The sequence below is a fragment of the Panthera pardus genome, unplaced genomic scaffold, assembly GCF_024362965.1.
Source record: "Panthera pardus isolate Hobbes unplaced genomic scaffold, ASM2436296v1 HiC_scaffold_12, whole genome shotgun sequence".
Classification (NCBI taxonomy): Eukaryota; Metazoa; Chordata; class Mammalia; order Carnivora; family Felidae; genus Panthera; species Panthera pardus.
This window is the reverse complement of record NW_026526677.1, coordinates 81,874-101,449: the sequence shown is the minus strand read 5'-3', so window position 1 is coordinate 101,449 and position 19,576 is coordinate 81,874. Positions and strand designations below refer to the sequence as shown.

At 49.9% G+C, this 19,576-nt stretch overlaps 1 protein-coding gene and 1 long non-coding RNA gene across 3 annotated transcripts; one reads left to right on the top strand and one right to left on the bottom strand.

Moving 5' to 3' along the window:
- The first annotated feature begins 3,175 nt into the window (after positions 1–3,175).
- LOC109259798 (uncharacterized) lies at positions 3,176–6,020 on the top strand. Its single transcript, XR_002076766.2, has 2 exons — positions 3,176–4,579; positions 5,859–6,020. It is a non-coding gene; the product is annotated as an uncharacterized LOC109259798 (long non-coding RNA).
- A 335-nt stretch (positions 6,021–6,355) lies between these two features.
- Positions 6,356–19,544, bottom strand: PSMD13 (proteasome 26S subunit, non-ATPase 13). 2 transcript variants are annotated; one of them, XM_019437600.2, is made up of 13 exons: positions 19,371–19,544; positions 17,701–17,779; positions 14,394–14,473; positions 14,254–14,309; positions 13,973–14,016; positions 13,697–13,783; positions 11,106–11,277; positions 10,052–10,131; positions 9,848–9,973; positions 7,991–8,053; positions 7,686–7,766; positions 7,382–7,498; positions 6,356–6,814 (listed from the first exon to the last, which is right to left on the bottom strand). In XM_019437600.2, the coding sequence occupies exons 1-13, from the start codon at positions 19,463–19,465 to the stop codon at positions 6,719–6,721; spliced, it is 1,176 nt and encodes a 391-aa protein (XP_019293145.1). In that variant the 5' UTR covers positions 19,466–19,544; the 3' UTR covers positions 6,356–6,718. The 2 variants fall into 2 exon arrangements, with proteins under 2 accessions (XP_019293145.1, XP_019293146.1); XM_019437601.2 differs by having other exon boundaries at positions 14,394–14,428; positions 19,371–19,543.
- Between the last annotated feature and the right edge of the window lie 32 nt (positions 19,545–19,576).

Here is a 19,576-nt window from a genome sequence, read left to right as displayed (position 1 = left end):
AGTGGGATGTAGGAAGAGGCAGCTGCCCCCCCCCCCCCCCGCAAGATTCTCTACCCCTGAACTACAAGTTTTCAGCAAATCCTGTTCTACTTACTTAGTGGAAGTGTGTTTTTGTAGATAAAAGGAAAGGGCTGAGTTTTGCAGCCTGGGTGAGATTTATTTAAAAAAATCTTTAATGTTTATTTATTTTTGAGAGACAGAGCACGAGCAGGGGAGGGGCAGAGAGAGAGGGAGACACAGAATCTGAAGCAGGCTCCAGGCCCGGAGCTGTCAGCACAGAGCCCGACGCGGGGCTGGAACTCACGGACTGTGAGATCATGACCTGAGCTGAAGTCGAATGCTTACCCCACTGAGCCCTCTCAGGCAGCGGGGTGTACATTTAGTTTCGAATGAATAGCATGAAGCGTCCAGTGTTTATATAACATAAAATGGTTCTCAAACTTGTCTGTGCATCAGAATTTCCTGGGAAGATTATTGTAACAGGCCACTGGGACCATCACAGAATTTTTTTTTTTATGTTTATTTTTGAAAGAGACACACAGAGAGAGAGAGAGCAAGTGGGGAAGAGGCAGAGAGAGAGAGGGGGACACCGAATCGGAAGCAGGCTCCAGGCTCTGAGCTGTCAGCACAGAGTCTGACAGGGGGCCTGAACCCATGAATCGTGAGATCATGACCTGAGCCGAAGTCGGACGCTCAACCAACTGAGCCACCCAGGTGCCCCTAGAATTTCTAACAAGTTCCCAGGTGATGCTGATGCTGCTGGTCCAGGGACCTTACTTTGAGAACCACTGTTTTATGTGATGAAATAGATTTCCAATGCAAGAAAAACAATATGCAAATGTTTGCGTGCATGTGCATTTTTTTCTGGGTCCCTGAGGCTAAGAACCTTTGTCTCGCTGTCAGTGCCTCTCTGGTTTCTCCAGCAGCTGCTGTGGTTCCGAGTATGGACACAGGGTGGTGCCATGTGCCCACAGTGTCTACCCCAGACCTTGCAGGTGGCCTGGCAGCTTTGAGAGGGAGGGTGTGCATGGGTGTCCCCAGGGCAGCAGGGACAGGTGGAGGGCAGAGATAAGTACATGCTGGATGTGGCTGGATGAAGGACACGAGGCTGAGGATTCGGGAGACAGAGGTACTTCTGTGTTGCCTTCGGGAGCTCTTCCTGATGCTACTTCTGTCCAGGACAGGCCAGGGACAGGCCTGGCTTGTCCTGAACCCTGGGCCCGCTCCCTCTTCAAGCCATGGTTTCTCCTGCTGTTACAGGGGATTCATCCAACCCTCCAGCCCTCAGAGCCTTTTACTTTGTTGTTCAGTACGACCCCCCACTTGGCCACCACGCCCTTCTCCATGGGTTGTCTCATTTCCTTCCAGGTGGAAGAAGGCAGCCCAGGACACAGGGCAGTGCTCTGCAGAAGCACTGTGGCCCCAGAGCAATGAAGGCAGAGGCCATGCCAGGCTCCCCACCTCTGGTAGCATCTGTGTGGGGTCGGGGCGGCAGGGATCTGTGCAGGGTTTGTTTTGAACAGGTGGTTCTTGGGACTAAAAACCCAGTAAGGTTGAGGCCTGAAGCCCACCGCTACAGGTGGTGGAATCCCTGGAAGCTGCGTGAACACAGAAGTGAGGGAGACAGGTTTGTGCTCGGAAAGGCTGGGAAGGTTAGGCATGGAGGGTATGGATGGAAAGGAGCTGAAGGCGAAAGCTGGTGTAGCATGAAAGTTTGAGGACATCTCTCTCCCTTGGAGGGCAGCCCCAGCTCCCCTGTCCCAGCCCTCACCAGGGCCTTTCTCATCTGGTGCTGGGCTGCCGTCCTGCAGCACAGTAGCACACGCCCCCCCCCCGCCCCCCCCCCCCCCCCCCCCGCCACCGCCGTTACACCCCTGCCTCCTGAGCTGGGAAGGACGGAGAAGGCCTTCCTTACAACCACGCCTGGATGGTTGGGGACAGCAGGTCTTTTCTGTGAAAAAAGAAACCCCGTAGGCTGGATGATTGATCATCTGACCCGCAGCCTTATTCCTGACTGGACCTATAATTAAAGGTTTAGGTGGAAGGGATTACTCTAGAGGAGGGGCAGAGCCCCCCACGGCCTAAGGCTGACATCGGGACCCAGCTGCTGGAGATAACATTCAGGACACACGCCCGCCTCCAGCCTCCAGGGACTTGGCTCCTCACTGGAAACCAAGGCACAGGGAGACAGTGGGAGGCGGGGTGGGGCGCCCAGAAAAGAGCCCCACGGTTGGAACGAGGGTGGTTTCCGGGGAAGGACAAAAGCGAAACTAGGATCCTCATGCGATGTATTCAGATCATCAACCCACCGTGTGTAGACAAACGGATTGGGGTGTGATCATACCTGGTGGGGACGGTGACCGCAGCCGAGTCTGGGGGCTGAGGGACCGATGTGGTCAGATGGCCTGCTGCTTGTCGGCGACTGGCCTGTGCCCACACTGATCAGGTCTGGGCTGTGACCTTTACTGCCGTCCACAGTAATCAAGGTCCTGCTGACAGTAGAGTAAAGCCCTGCAGTTTCCCCTCTCAATCCAAGCCGATGCCGGCTGTGACGTGAGAACTACACCTGTCCTCCCGACCCCATCCATCCAGGCCCCGCTCCCATCCCTCCTTTCCACACCCCAACCTATCCTTCCAACATTGACTGAAAATCTGCCAGGCCCCAACAGTTCTGTGATGAGCCCAACAAAGTCCTTGCCCTTATCGGGCTTGTATTCCAGCTACATAAGCAGACCACCAACCAATAAGATGTGTCTGAGGAGAGGTCGTTTGAACAGGGCCTGACTAATTTGGAAACGTGAGGCTGAGGCACCAGTGTGGGTGGGAGTGAGGTGTGGCTGGGACCAGGCAGGCAGTGGTCAGACCCTTTAGGCCTTGGAGGCCATGAGAAGGAAGTAGGTGGAGTCTCTGGGGGGCGGGGGCGCTGAGCAGTGGCAGTGGCAGGCCCTGGTTGTTCCCGAAGGGCTGTCCTGGCCACTGCGTGGGACAGTCTCAGAGGACACATTCAAGGTTGTACAGGGGGAGGGTGGGGTGTGGTGATGTTGGTGACCTGGTGTGGAGCGTGAGCACCCGAGGGAAACAAGGGTGGTCTCAGACATTTGGGCTGAGCAGCTGGGAAGGGACAGGGTGGGGGACTCACTGCAGAGCCTCAGGAACCCCACCAAAGAGGGGGTAAGGGTTGGCGTCGGTACATCCTAAATATGGTGACTGATAAGCCGCCAGGGTACAAGGCCAGATGAGGCGTGAAGGTGGGTGGAGAGACAGCGAAAGTCCTGGGGCTGTCAGGGGTCACGCAAGATCCGGACAAGGTGGAAGGAAGAGCAGAGGCTCAGCATCCAGCAACCTAGGAGAGAAGGGCTGGAGAGGCCGCTGGGGACTTGACCTTGGCATGTGACCCCCTGGGGCTCAGGGCCACGGCACTCCTGGGCGATGGGAAGTGGGGTTGAGCAGCGGGTCGTATCTGGTCACTTCTGTTCTCTCGGAATCAGCAGCAGGGTCTCCAGTGAGGGGGGGGGGGTTTGTACAGAGAGAAGGTGTGAAACAATCTCTCAGTAGAACAGATTTGCCAGGAGATGTTTGCTGTGGGAAGAAACAAGTGACCCATTCTCTGTAGAAGGGAAGAGAGGCAGGGAGGCTCTGAGCTCACACAGGGCTTGTGGGTGGGTTACAGGCCCACTACCCCAGGGTTGGTGGGCAGCGCGGACCCAGGACATTTGGCCCTGGGAGCCTTTACCTGCATGTGGGCCAGGAGGCAAGGGCCTGAGTGTTGCCCACCCCCCGCCCCCACGCCACCTCCCCGTCCCCGAACTGGCGTGCACAAAGTATCTGCTGATCTACCGTGTGCCATGACTAGTGCAATGATGGTGCAATGGTGACTGTCTAGTCTCGGAACAAAGCTGTCAGCATTAGTGACAACGCCACTGAAATCAGCAGCCAGGCTGCTCTGACCCACCAGTGCCGCGCGCAGGTGGAGTGGGGCTGCATCGGTCACGGACGAGGAGGCTGGGCAGCTCCGCCGGGAACTCCCAAGTTAAGAGAACTTAAAAATAGCTCTATGCACCGTCCTGCCAGCTGACACCCCAGATATTTAAGGCTCACTCTGAAATGATGTCACTTTTCCATTCTTGCGCTCCCAAATTCCCTGACTTCCCTGGCCCTGCTTCTCCGAGCGCCTTTCTCAGAGGAATGAAGGCCTTCTCCAGGTGATGTCTGCCTGCGCTACACAGGGCCCGAAGACCTCGGGGGCCACGGCGGGGGCAGTGCCGGCAGCTGCCGGTCTGCGCGCTGGCTCTCCCCACTTCTGAGCGGGCGTGCTTTCTGCCAAAGCACCACGACGGGAGCGGACAGCTGCAGTGCTCCCTGCCCCCTCCCCCGGAGCTATAAAAAGCCCCAACACCCAAGTGAGCAGAGGACACGCCGAGCAGACGTGCAGAACTTTGCTGGACACGAGGAGCTCGGCTCAACGGCCATGCTGAGGTTAGCCTCCGCCAGCAGGCTGCTGCCAGCCCCCCGGAGCGGCTGGGTGCTTCCCAAGGCACACGTCTCCGCCAAGCCAGCCAGAACACCCACTTCTCCCATGGTAAGAACCTCCAGGGCAGCCGGGGGGCTGACCCGAGCAGGTGGAGTGGGCAGTCCTGCGCTGTTGTGAAGATGAGATAGGTTTGGGGGCAGGGCACAGAAGGCCAGGCTGGTAGAGGAGAGGGGGAATGTCCTCTCAGGGGTGCAGCTTCTGGAGGTGATCCTGATGCTAGAACTCAGTCTGTGTCCGGGACAGTGTCCTCACTCCAGGAAGGGTCCTTGTGGTCACTACCTGAAGGCCAGGCTCCCAAAGCAGTCAGCGGAGTTAGTTAGGGGAGGGTTTGTTCTCAGGCCCCGACTCGCCTCCTGTCAAATGAGGGGTGCTAACCGCTGAGCTTGAAGGGCGCTCAGTGTCTACTCTGGCTTCACCACTACTGAAGGGGAAGAGTGGGCTGCCTGGAGGGTCAGGAAGCACACAGGGGAAACATGCACCCCAGTCACCCTGGGGCTGCAGGAGAGCAGACAAAGACCTGTTTTCAGCGTCAATAAACCAAGGTCTAGAAGGTCATCTGCCCAAGGTCAGACCGTGGGTGTAGCCTAAGGGCCCAGCTCTGGGCTAGCGTCGCTGAGGCTGCTGGGAGGTGAAGCCAAGAGGAAGAGTCCAGCCTGGCATCTGACTCTGTTTTAGGAACAGGGAGCGATGACCGGGCCCAGGCTCTCCTTCCGGAGGAAACCAAGTGAAGGGGACACGTGGCTGGTTCTCCAGAACCTGGCTCCAGGTGTGCGTGCACACACCTGCACACAGAGCGCAAGGGGTCCCCTCTCCTCCATCCAGGCTTCTGAGCAGGACCACCATTTAGGGAAAAGGGCCCTGCCGTTGTTTACACAACCCGAACCTCTTCCATCCTGCACAGCACCAGACATGCTCTTGTCTCCTGGTAACTAGACGTGAGGGTGCTTGTCACGCAAGGTCAGAAGTTCAAGGTCGAGGGACACATGGCCTGGCCAGGCAGGCTCTTGGTGGGGGGGAAGGGGGCTAAGATGAGAGGTCCTGCTCCACAGAGACTGGAGCCCAGGGCTGCTAGCCTGGTCTCCGCAGCAGCTGTCCAAACTGATGACTACAGTGGTCACTGCTGGCACCCCGCAGGCTTTTTCCATCTGACGCACAGGAAGTCTGGGGCTGGGCCAAGGGTCCCACCAGAGCAGAGGGGGCGGGGCAGGATGCCTGTAACTCTGGACCTGCTGCTCTGGTTAGGACCCGGGCACAGAGGGGCAGGTAACAGCCTTCCTCTACGACCTGGGAACGACCCAGTGCACTCACCCGTGCTTCCCTCACCCAGGAGCAAGCCATTGGGCTCTCGGTGATGTTCCTCAGCTTCCTGATTCCTGCAGGCTGGGTCTTACACCACCTGGAGAGCTACAAGAGAAGCTCGGCAGCATGAAGGCTCTGTGGTTCCAGCTCCAGGCACAGGATGAAAGATCGCATTAAACCCTTCCCTTCACCTGGTGGTCACTGGTGATTCTTCTTTGTGTACGAGCACCCCCGCCCCCCGCACACTCAGCACGGGGCTGAGGGCTGGCTGGGTGGGCATCGGGTGAACACCATGTCTGAGCCACAGCAGACAGGACTTGCTCTCTTGGCCACGGGGCCCACGACCCTCTGCGCCTGGCTCTGCCCTGTGCCCTGTGTGTGCAGAGACGCCCCTTGCCCGGGGCAGGAGTGGGGGGCCGAGGCCCACTCCCCACCGAGCCCTATCTCCCATCTCCCGTGTTTTAATCTCTCCAGGCCCAGGCTTGACATCAAAGCTAAGACCGAGGAAACGAGAACCACAAAAAGGACAAAACAAGTGCGTTTATTACAGGAACATTCTCAAACGACACCAGAGATATTCACACAGGTGGATGGGATGGAGACGAACTTCTGAGTGGTGTCCCCACGCACTCAGGGTGGCGCCTTCTCGCTCCTCGGGGCACGTGCACGCTCGCGCCTGCCTGGTCACCAGAGACTGGTGACCCCTCCCCACTGCGGGCTACAGGAGACCTCCACAAAGGAGGCTTCTATCTGTGGCCACGCACCCCATCGGTGACAGTCCTGTTCTCACAGCAGGAAGAACAGTTCCCATTCCACAAACACAACCCCACCCCCACCCCCTTTAAATGCAGATGGCCTCAGCTGCCACCCACGGGCCAGGTGGGGGCGCTAGGTGAGGATGTCGTGGGCCTGGTGCTCTACCAGCATCTCCATGCTCCTGACGTCGGTGCACCAGAACTCCAGGCGGTCCTTCATGCCCGCGATCTGAGGCAAACCAGGACCACACGGTGTTAGGACACTTGGGAGTCACAGCACCTGACGGGGCAGCTGTACGTTTCCAGCCAATTCTTTAGGGCGGCACTAATAAACAGGGCATCGGAGCTGGGGGAGTGGGCTACGTGAGACGGGATTATCCCAGTCAATTCTTATCACCAGGACATTAAAAAAAACTTGCATGAAAGAAAACAGGCAAGAATAGAGGAAATCCACAGGATTAAATTTAAAGCAAATACGAACAAGATGGATCTGAGCTCAAACCACAGAACTAGGAACGCATTTGATCAGAGCACCAATGTGAAGATTAAAAGGCAGCATCAGCACAACCAGCCCTGTTATTATGATAAGCTTTTAAGTGCAGGGTTCAAACCCCAGGCTTGCACTAAATTGGGTTCTTTGAAAAACCCTCAGTCCCTACAGCAGTAAGATATTCTCTGAAATCCCTTTGTCAATACCGCTTTCTTCCTAAATGGCTGCCATCCAAGCGAAACTAAGACAGCACAGACACAATCCAAAACACCCACAAAGGTGAACTAGGTATTCCAATCACATTACCTGTTGCAAATCCAACACGCGGGGCTGCACCCAGGTCATGTGAACCCGCTTATCCACTTCATCAATACTGCCTTTCACCAGCCCCACTGAGAGCGCCTTCATCACCAGCAACTCCACCTGTGCAGAGAGGGGCTCGTGTAAGACACCCCGAGGCCTGCAAGTACACCCCAGCCGGCCCTGAAATATGGGGGAACAAGACACTGTCTTTTGTGGTCTGGAGTCTAGGGAGCCGTGCTCACAGGAGCCCTGACCCGCCCAGGTAGCAGCTGTACCACTGGACCATCCTGAGTCCAACAACCTGTACCTCGTTCACGGTGATTTTAGCACTTTTGGCAATTTCTTCAAAAGTGAGTTGTCTGTGATTGGCAGGTCGTGTGAAAGTCATCTGAAAAAAAATTTTTGCTTGTTAACTACTTTTCCAAATAGAAATTGTCAGAGAACTGACTGATAGGAACGTTTTTGTCAATACTTGCTCTGAAAACCTAGATCTTATTAGTGAACACTAAACTCTTCCTTTATGTTAGTCGTGTATCTCATTAAGAACACGCTTTCCACACTTAGCTTACGGCAGTCGTTCACACAGCGAGCGGTTCCTGGGTGCCTGCTTACCTCCATGAGGCACAACAGCTGAATTTTCCTCAGAAGCTGGGCTTCATTGGCAGCCAAGTCAGGCTGTAAAGCAGAAAGCATCAGTTACCCAACCTGGGCTTTGAAATTCTACAACAGAGCGAACAAAAGGAATCTTTGCAGGTCCAAACACCTTACGCTGAAGATCACGGAGGCTCACTTTTCTTAGGAAACCATTAGAAGGTGCACCCCGGAAATGTCATGCTCCCACACAAGGCATTTACGAGGTTTACAGACACCAGGGGGCACCTGGTTTACAGACACCAGGTGACTTGGCACAAAGAAAGGCAGGGAAGGACCCATCCTGTGCCTGAGCAGGTCCAAGTGTACTGCCTGCTGCGTCAGCTCTGTGTAAGGGGAGCCTCTGAGGAACACACTCCTTACGCTCCAGGGGCTTGTTCTGAACTGAAAGAGCAGGTTATTAATTTATAATGAAAACCGGCCTTATCACGAGAACCATGCCCTCTGCGTGACCTGTAGTCACCCTACAGGTAGGTCACAGGTCACTGCTGAGCACAGAGACAAGAAAGGAGAAGGGGTTACCGGATTCAAACATTTAGGAACTCACACCCCAACACAGGCAGAGCCAGCAGGGAACTGGACAGGTCAGGCTCTTCAGAAAGAGCCCACTCACCCCAGATGGGCTCTTGCTGCCTAGACAGGTGCCGCAGGCACACGGCTCTAGTTTTCTTAACTTTCTACGGCTAGCCATCTTTCTTTCCAATTTCTTTCAGAGATCAAAATACAGACTACTACAGTTAGGATCGACTGGACTTGCTTTCTGCCTCTTCACAGTCCGTTTGTATCTACTCGGCTCTGTTATGTGAATTCTACAAGTTTATTTTGAACTTTGAGAAAACTGAAGCTTTAGAAAAGTACGAAACAGTAATACAACCATGATCCCTATCACTATGAACATTTTAGTAATTTTGCTTCTCACAGTTTCACTTGAAAAAGAACAAACTGGGGCGCCTGGGTGGCGCAGTCGGTTGAGCGTCCGACTTCAGCCAGGTCACGATCTCGCGGTCCGTGAGTTCGAGCCCCGCGTCAGGCTCTGGGCTGATGGCTCGGAGCCTGGAGCCTGTTTCCGATTCTGTGTCTCCCTCTCTCTCTGCCCCTCCCCCGTTCATGCTCTGTCTCTCTCTGTCCCAAAAATAAAAATAAAAAATGTTGAAAAAAAAATTAAAAAAAAAAAAAAAAAAAAAAAAAAAAAAGAACAAACTTACTATTAAAGCTCAGGTCCTTGTTAAACACCTCTCCTCCCTAATTCACACCTCCCAGAGGCTCCACTCCTTGCCCGGCACCCTCTCCCCTGCTACCTCTTTCCCTCTGCATTGACTGCCCCGCCATCCCCTGCACTGACCCCTTCCTCACATCAACTGCTTCTGCCCTGCACAGACCGTCCTGCCTTCCCTCACCCTGGGTTCTCCCCGACTCTCATCATTCACTCACTTGAGCCTCACATACCCTACTGCAATTCAGCAACATGCTAAAAGCTTCCTTTTCCTCTGCTGAATATACTCTTCTCATATTCTTCCCTTGGCTAAATTCCACTCACACCTAAGGTCAGACACAGAGCGTGGCTTCTTTGGGGCAGTCCTCTGTGATAGCCCTTTCACCCAGATGACACTCCGCTATTCTATCAGAGTAGCTGAGTTACTACTCTAATTAGCCACTTAACCATCTGCTCTATGAGAGCAAGACTGGCTCGTCTTAGTCTCCTGTCTCCCCAGCGGCTGGCGTGTAGAAGGTGCAAGTCAACATCTGTTAGATAAACAGACACAAGGAAGGAGAGCCAGGAGCATGTAGGAGTGCTCAGCCGTCCTTCCCATGGCTGACCTGCTGGCCCCAGGAGGTCTTCAGGGTCTGGAATCTCTCTACGTTGCCACTGTTAAAGGCATAAAGGGTGTCAATCAGCCACTGGCGGTCGGTGTTCCTCAGTGATTCCAGCACGGGGTGCATGAGCTGTGAGGACGAGACAGTTAGCTGGCAAAGAAATCAGTCTCCCCCTTGTTAAGAAATCTGTGACCAGGGTCCACTTACGAGTTCTCCAAAGTTAAAAACTCCCTCGCCAAGAAGTCCTGCTAGTCCCAGCGTGAAAGCTCTCTCCTGCTGCTCAGACACTACGGCAACAACACATCTCCAGTGACACCCCAGTTACAAGAATCAGTCCTGTTTGGCTTTAAAACTCTCATAAAAAAGTAAAGAAACCATTCCCTGTAATGGTTATATCACAAAGCCTTAACGTTAGTCGTCTCTTTTAAAGTACCATATCAACTCAAGTTATACCTGGAACCACATACACAGGTTTTGTGGGAAAGACATTCATTCACTTATTTCTACCTAAATAAGTGAATCGATTTACATTTTCAGCTCATCTACTTCCTGGAGTAGCAGGTTCCTTATACCTCTTGTTTCCTATGGAAGTGATACCTCTCATTTATCTTAAAGTCCCCTCATTCAGCCTCTTTTCAGACTACAATCTTCCTTTCCCATACAACAACTCCCTATTCTCTTGACCACATTAGCTGTGCTTTCCAATATATTTTTCTTGAGCTGCAGGAACTGCATCTACAAACTGCACTAACATCTTTAGGCGTCGCTGGTCTCCACAGCTTCAATGGTGTACTGTGAGAAACACCCAAGAGGCTCAAATTTCTTCTTTAAACACATACTCCTCGCACTTTCCCCAAAACTCATTGTTCATTTTGCTTTGCAAGTGATTTTCGTAAGTAAGTTATTCCCCTGGGTCTTGTGCGGTTTTTGGAACACGACTCTCAGGTACAGGGTGGCGGCGCACCCTTCGTGCTGTAGGGGTCGAGGGACTTGCATTGCTGCGCTTCTCACCAAGGCCTCTGACTCAGAGAGCTGGGAAGACTGGGGAAGGGACGGTGAAGGGCTATAGGGTGCAGGCTCATCTCAACTCAACGCTGAAGGCAGACACCTGTAAAAACTAACGCTCTCATGGCTCTTTCCAGCCTATCACCACGTGGGCTTTCCTCAACAAGGGACAGATACACTGGAGGAATTTCTGAGGCCTGCTACCACGCCCCGAGAGTGAGCTCCCACGACACGGACTCTAACGGCCCCATGTTACCTGGAAGATCCTTGATGTCGACACAGCCTAGAAACCGCAGAGCATCTTTGTAGTAGGATGCGTGGTTTCCGATTGTTTGATAGTATTTACTAGAGAGATCGTAGAAACGACTGTGAACTGATGTCACGCCAGGGAGGTTGTTGAGCATCTCTTCAACGTCTTCAATTGTCTCCTACGTGCAGGAAACAAGATCACCTTTCTTTGTAACTTAAGACATTTTTAAAGAAATGTATGACGAGATGAAAAGCATAAGCCACAAAGATCGATAGATTTGAGTACATTAAAATGGAAAACTTCAGTTCACCTAAAACACAGAAAAAAGAACAAAGACAAGCTATAGACTGGGAAAAGATATTTACTGCACACGAAACCCACGAGGGCACAGGACCACAGCTATATAAAGAACTCTTACAAAACAACAAGTGGCAAGCAACACAGAAAAAATGAGCAAAAGAAAAGATGTTAATGGCAATTTACAGAAGTGGAGACATGAATGGAGTGGTCAACAAACTACCAGCAATCAAGAAATGCAAATTAAACCCCCAATGAGATGGCATTTCACCTCCATCAGATCGCCAAGAATTAAGTGGTCTGAAAATACCAAGTGTCGAAGATACGGAGCTCTGCAAGTGCTCGTACGGTGCTAGGGGAGTGCGAGCTATCTTGGAGAAAAGTTTGGCAACATCTAGTAAAAGTGGAGGGTATACACCTTACACCTGTAGCCTCAACTCCAGGCATATGTCCCGGTGAGATTCTGCCCATGTACACAAGGAACCAGGCATAGAAATGCTGATAATTAACATCACTATTCGCAGTAGAAAAGAGAACCTTGAATCCCTTCCATAGGAAGGAGACTGGATATGCAGGCTATGAGACAGTTACACAGTGAGATACCAAACAGTAAAAACGAATTGGTCCCAGGCACCGACACGATGACTCAAACCTCACACTGAGCCACCAACTGAAAACAATACTACACATCACTTAGACCTGCACGTGCCCATCTAGTGAGCATCAGGAAACACACAAGTACGAGTAACACCAAGCACGTGTGCGGGAGCACTGCTGGTGCAGGAGCGTGCACGGGGGCCCAGCAGCTCCATTCCTAGGTTGCTTCACTCCCTGGCTGGGCAGGGCACGTGGATGCCCACGACAGCATTCTTTATAGTACTTTATGGATTTCAACACGCCTTAAATATTTCAAAGCAAAATGTAGTAAGTATGAATGCAGGCTAGGACTGGGCAGGAATAAGAAACAGTAAGTACAGGGACACCTGGGTGGCTCAGTCAGTTAAGCCTCTGACTTCGGCTCAGGTCACGATCTTGCGGCTCGTGGGTTCGAGCCCCACATCAGGCTCTGTGCTGACAGCTCAGAGCCTGGAACCTGCTTCAGATTCTGTGTCTCCCTCTCTCTCTGCCCCTCCCCTGCTCACTCTCTGTCTCTCAATAATAAATAAACATTGAAAAAAAAATTAAAAAAAAAAAAAAGAAACAATAAGTAGTATTATTTTAGGGCAATGAGAACATTAACACTTACCCTGATATTTTCTTTAATATTATGGTTACCAAAAAACCCCAAACCAAGACCAAAATAAACACATGTAGTCTCTGGTTCAACAAAGAGGACTGACCACATAAGTTGGTCTTACTGCCACTCCTATCACATCTGTCTCCCAAATTGCACTAAAATTAAAATAAAAAAGAGACGGGTGGGGTGCCTGGGTGGCTCAGTCGGTTGGGCGGCCGACTTCGGCTCAGGTCATGATCTCGCGGTCCGTGAGTTCGAGCCCCGCGTTGGGCTCTGTGCTGACAGCTCAGAGCCTGGAGCCTGTTTCAGATTCTGTGTCTCCCTCTCTCTGACCCTCCCCCGTTCATGCTCTGTCTCTCTCTGTCTCAAAAATAAATAAACGTTAAAAAAAATTAAAAAAAAAAAAAAAAAAAAAAAGAGACGGGAAACTTAACAACGATGAGGAGGCAGAGAGGGTGGAGGAGCAGCGTACGATATGACCCGTCATGGTAAGTGGGCCGACACCCGGAGAGTGAGAACCTGGGTGCCGTGGACAGTCTGAGGCTGTCTGGATGCGTCCTGCTGACGGCTGTGCTCACCCAGGACAGTGCTCTTTCAAGGGGAACAGGCCTCGTACCAGCAAGTTACCCTCAATAGTTGTGAAAACCAAAAACTACACACACAGAGTAATAGGGCAAAGAAGTGAAATGTCCACAATGGGAGTGTGAGGGAGGGGTAGAGGAAAGTTCTTTGTGCTATTTTTGCAACTTTTCTAGAATTTAAAGTTACTTTAAAAGTTAAAACGGAAAAAAGGGGCTTTTCTCCTATAGCCCCAAACAACTTTTTATTTATTTATTTTAAATGTTTATTAATTTTTGAGAGAAGGTGAGCACAGCAGGGACAGAAAGAGAGGGAGACAGAGGATCCAAAGCAGGCTCCATGCTTTTAGCAGACAGCCCGATGCGGGGCTCAGACTCACGAACCACGAGACCTGAGCCCAAGTCGGACGCTCAACCGACTGAGCCACCCTGGTGCCCTTTAAACAACTCTTTAAACCAAAGAGAATGTCTTATGGCAACCTTACCTTTGTAACCTGTAGGTCCCCGATGTTTAATTTTAGAGCTCCGATTGCAGTTTTACACAGGATCACTGCCTCATCGCTACTTTTCACCTAAAGACGTCAGAAACAAAAGAACCTGAGAAGTGTGGACAGGGGACTAACAAAGCACGGCCATCTGCGCACTGGCTTAACTGACATGATTAGAGACACAGTAGTCTCTAAAAGGTGTGCACAGCGACCACAGACACAAGCTGTAAGTCACACGTATTCTAAAAGTCTTGGCCCAGGCTTCACATTTACCTTTTCACGAGTCTTTTCCAGAAAAGTAAGAGCCACATTGGGATCTAGAAAAGGCAGAACAATGTCAGAAGAACCACCAACATAGTATCTTTAGAGACTGGTTCCTACCAGTGAGGACACTTAGGTAGGATAACCTTTAGGGTTAGACCACAAATATAATAAAAACCTAACTTAGAATCTGGTATTTTCTATTGAAATGTAAAAGTTCAATTAACTTACATTTCAAAATAATTTGAATTACCACTTGGATCTGCTCCTTTATGAAATAAAGTCAGACTCACCAGTCATCTGTCTAACTACATGAAGAATGATTTCTACCAGGGACAAAGGATTCACCCTGAAATAAAAACCACCAGTTTTTGAGTGTCAGTAGTATCAATGTTTCCATGTTCAAAGTCAAAAACTGACAAAAGTATTTTACCTGTGTTCAAATTCACTGATGAAGTTTTCATAAAGCTGTGGAACCAAAACATGCAGAGTAATTACAGGATGTCTTTCATTCTGCAAAATCAAACAACCAAAATGCCCACCATATAGCAGCCATCGCAGAAATGTTTGCGAGTTGATAGGAGACCCATATTTGGGCTTATTAATCACGAATGGATTACTGAAGACAGCTGTGCTTTTTTTTTTTGGAATTAGATACCTGACCTATAAGGATCTCATAAAGACCAATTCCTATATTCTTTCTCCAAAGTACTCTAAGCAAAACAAACTATCTGTTTAAAAGATTCACTAACTTTCAGATTTTAGAGGATTTTAGGCTATATTGCCAAATTTACAAGCCATTCAGCAAACACTTGATCACTTACTCAGACCTTTTGCCAGGTACTGCAGACACAGAATATGTAAAATAAAAGACAGGCTTTCAAGGATTTCTGGCTGAGGAGAGCAGACTTGTAAACAAAGAACTGGCAATATTGTGAGTTTACAAGCGAGGAAAAAAACAGCACACAGGTGGACCAACCCAAAGGAGAGGTTCCAAAAGTTATTCCAGAAATGGTGATAACTGAGTTTTAGGGAAGGAAGAGCAGTTAGAGAGGTGAACAGATTTGGTATGGGGGAGGAGGCAGTTGGGAGAACATTCCAGCAGGGACAAACGTGTAGAAGCACTGAAGAAAACACTGCGCATGTGTTAGCAGCACTCTGATGGACACAGAATGGAAGGCACTGGGGCTTGTCCTTGCCCTGAGGTCAAACCTGAACCAGTGGAAACACATGATCACACTTCTGCTTTATAACAAGACTGGGAGAAGGCGGGGGGAGGGGGGGAACAGAGTGAGGGGGCAACGGCAGTTAGGGTGGACAGAGGGTCTGAGAGGTTTGCTGGTCACAGGGAAGGGGAGCTAAATGACTTCTGTGCTATGGCTGGGTAACTGGGCAAACGGAGCACCCCATGTGGGCAAAGTGGGAAGAGGGAGCCTCAAGATGAGGTCAACTTGGATAAGTAGAGTCCACCGTTCCTCTGGGTTATGAAGACAGAAAGATGGAAATGTCCCCGTGAAAGAAAATGTGGGTATATGCCCACACACTGTGGAATATTATTCAGCCATAAAAAGAAGGAAACCCTGCCATTTGTGACAACATGAATGAAACTGGAGGGTGTTTTGCTTAGTGAAATAAATTAGACAGAGACAAATACTGTATGACCCACTTCTAAGTGGAATATTAAAAAACTGACCTCATAGATACAGAGAACAGATTGGTGGTTGACAGAGGCAGGGGGTTGGGGGGTGCAAGAAATGGGTGTGAAGGTGGTCAAAAGGTACAAACTTCCAGTTATAAGAGAATTCCTGGGGATATAACTTATAGTATTGTAACTATAGTTAACAACACTGTGTTGTACGTTTGAAAGTTACTAAGAAAAGCAGATCATAACAGTAGCCATCACATGGGGTGCCTGGGTGGCTCAGCAGGTTGAGCATCTAACTCTTGATTTTGGCTTAGGTCTTGATCTCACAGTTTGTGGAATCGACCCCGTGTCAGGCTGTGTGCTGATAGCGTGCAGCCTGCGTGGGGTTCTCTCCCTCTTTCTGCCCCTTCCTTGCTTGTGCTCTCTCACTCTCAAAATAAACTTAAAAAATGTCATCACAAGAAAAAAAAGTGTGAGATGGATGTTTAGTAGACTTACTGTGGTTATTTTCCATATAAACATATACCAAATCATTACGTCGTATACCTTAATAATAAAGAGCAATATGCCAATTATTTCTCAATAAAACCTGGTGCGGGGGGTATGTGTGTGTGGGTGGGAAATGTCCCTGAAGCAGCCAGTGAGTTATTTAAATCTGGCACCCAGCAAAGAGCCATCTAAATAAAATGGCTTTTTCATTACAGAGGACTATTTTAAAGATATCTTCTCCAGTAAGAGAGTATTTTCTACTTTTCTGATACCCATTTTAATTTATGGAATTACCTAAACCACAAACCCCTCCAAAGAAAAAAGAAACTCAAAATTACTACTGGTGACTGCAAATTCATGAATACTATCTCTCTGAAAGTTAGCTGGGCTGGGTCCCAACAATTTTTAAAGGTTTACTTGCCCACTGAAATAGTAAACTCAAATCTGCTGACCTAAGTGTTACGTTACCATGGGGTTGAGGAAATATTTTGCTCCGGTTAGAAAGTGATTTAAAGACAAGAAAGCAAAGGTTGGAGAGGAATAATCATGAATGTCCATTGCTATGGTATAGAACCTTAGGAAACAAATTGTAAGATAGCTCTAATTTATCATTTTTTCCACATAATCCAGAAGACAGAATGCCCAGCAAAATCTTTAGGTTTACAGATGAATATAAGTTCCTTTGAGTAGTAAAATGTCCAATTGGCAGATATAAAACACAGGAAAATCTTTAGATCCCCAGTCGTGGAGTCAGAAGGTGGTAAGCTTCACTGTAAACACATATAAAGTAATGTATCCAGGGCAAATAACTCAAGTTATCATGAACTACCTTTTCGTTTCCATGCAGGCATAAATCTCGGATTCTTTCAGAATCCAAGAGAAAGGCATCAAAGAGAAAGATGTCAGCGAAAGATTTCCAAGAGGAAGAAACTACCAGTGAACAACTGGTGGGGGTTTGTCAGGGAGTGTGGGGAAGGCTGGGGCAGAGAATATTTTTCTTTCCTTTTTCTGTTGTCAAATGCTAAAAGTGCTACACTACAGAGGATCCCCCCAAACCTCCCCACCTCCAAGTGAAGCAGGAAAGGGGCTCGATCTTCCACACGACCCAAGAGAAAGCCTCTGGGCAAGCAAGCAGAATCAGTGGGAGTGGAGGAAGAGGTGCGATCAACCGTTACCCGTGAGATTCCTGCGGTTATCTTCCACTACGTCCTACCCTACCCCCCAAATGATTCTGAACTTTCTATTTCTGAATAAGTTTCCAAAGGCCCAGTAAGATACAGGGCGTGCTATGCTATAAGACGGCATTTTAAGCTGGGATTTCAGAAGAAGCGAGACTGTGTTTGAAGTCTCTTCTACCACTTGTTAGCTGTGATATCTGGCAAATTACTCAATCCCTTAGTGTTAGCTTCTACATCAAGTAAGTAGGATTATCTCCCAAGCTGTCACGAGGAATAAACGAGTAAACGTACAAAGTCCTTACGAGACTACCCGACGTACAGTGACTGCTGAATAGTTATAGTGTGTTACTACCACAAAGCCCACCTATTATTTTTAAAAGTCCTTGAGCAAGTTTATATAGTCTGACCTAGCATGGCAGATCATTTACCTTAATGAGGCCATCTCCTTGGGCAAAGCACGGGTCCTGCACAAAATCAAGCACCTGAAGTGTCAGCTGATGCCACAACCTGAAAAACATAAGGCTCTTAAGACCTACGAACCAATATCCAGTCACAGACACCTTCAGCCTTGATGGTCCTATCACATAACGCATATTAACTGGTTTCTATTTGTAACAGGAAGACAGCTAACACAGATGCTACTAACCCTGAGTTCCTCTCTTGGTTCTGCTGTTCAAAGGTGATGTCACCCTGGAGAATATCTTAGATTACCTCAAAGAGTTATTGTGAGCTTTGACTGAAAACAAGAATTTGGGATCACACATATATAAGCTGAAATCCTGGCTCTTCTACTTAGTAGTTGAGCACCTCAGGGAAGGAGTTCAGGTGAAATTGTTTCCTCCCCTGTAAATGGGATGAATGAAAGATTAAATGGGCAACTGAAGGACACCTGGGTGGCTCAGCTGATTCAGCATCCGACTCTGGATTTCGGCTCAGGTCATGATCTCAGGGTTCGTGAGTTCAAGCATCACATTGGGCTCTGTGCTGACAATGCAGAGCCTGCTTGGGATTCTCTCTCTTTCCTTCTCCCTCTGTTCCTCCCCCGCTTGTGTTCTCTCTCTCTCTCTCTCTCAAAATAAATAAACTTAAAAAAATTAAAAAAGCAAATGGGCAAATCAATAAACCCTCTGGAAACACGACAGTACATTCGAAACCAAACTCTAATTTTTAAGAATGCACAAAAAAAAAAAGAAAAAAAGAAAAAAAAAAGCTTTGAAAAATACAAAGTGCAATTATTTGCCAAACACTCAGAATTTTCTCTCAAAAACGCTAATAGCAGAAGGCCACCGAACATCATGCAAACATGTATTCATTTTCTACGTAAAAGGCATTATGCTCAACGCTAGGGTTCTTAACAGGGAAGTTATCACAGCAAGTGTGCTCTCCTGTGGAACAATGCTAGCAAATTATTCCAGTCACTTAAGAGGTTAGTGCTGAGCAACGGAGAATTTGTCATAAAACTCATCTCGTTATAAAACTCAAACTCAGAGCTCTTCTTAGGGGCACAAAGCCCAAGATGAAGTGCAATGGCAAGTAGGAACCGGGAGTGGGGAGAAGCGGCTGAAAGCAGAGTGCAACCACTTGCAGAATCAAAAGGGGAAAACACTAAAACTGCACTTGTTCCTGGTTTATCCGCTGCAGACCGCTGAGAAACGGCACGGACGCCGTCGACTATACGGGGCAAGTGCAAGACACCAGGATCTGTTACTCGGAACGGATGGCAGCCTGACCCTGAAACGGTGTTTGCTTGTTTGACTGGAATCAAGAGCGGAAAGCCTTCAAAACCCTGAACCCTTTTCATAAGAGCAGGGGAAGGGAGTTCAGAAACCCAAGTCCCAGCCCCTGAGTCAGGAAGGCAGGGAACCCTAGGCCCCAACACTGTGCCTATGGCTCTGCTCCTCAGTCCTCGGGGGCTGTCACCCCGTCTTCCTCCACAGCCTTGCCGCCCCGGGCTCCTCGGCGCACCTCCCCGGCCTAGCCTGCCCCCACTCTCCCCACACGGGTCTGGGCACCCTCAGTCCACAAGGTCCCGTCCCTCCCCGGCAGCCCCCTCGCTCTCCCAGCACTGGGGCCCGGGGCCCCTCGGCTGGGCGCTCACTTCTTCGTGTAGAGCTCCTCCAGACGGTGCCACACGGCGGCCTGGCCGGGCCCGGAGCTCTGGCTCTGCTGCAGAAAGCCAGGTACGTCCTTCATGACGGCAGGAAGACCCTGGGACAGCCGCACTTCGGAGGTGTCAGCGCCGCGGGGATGGCCACCGGAAATGCTCACTCACTTCCGGCGCCGCGTCGCGCGAGGCAGGCCGGG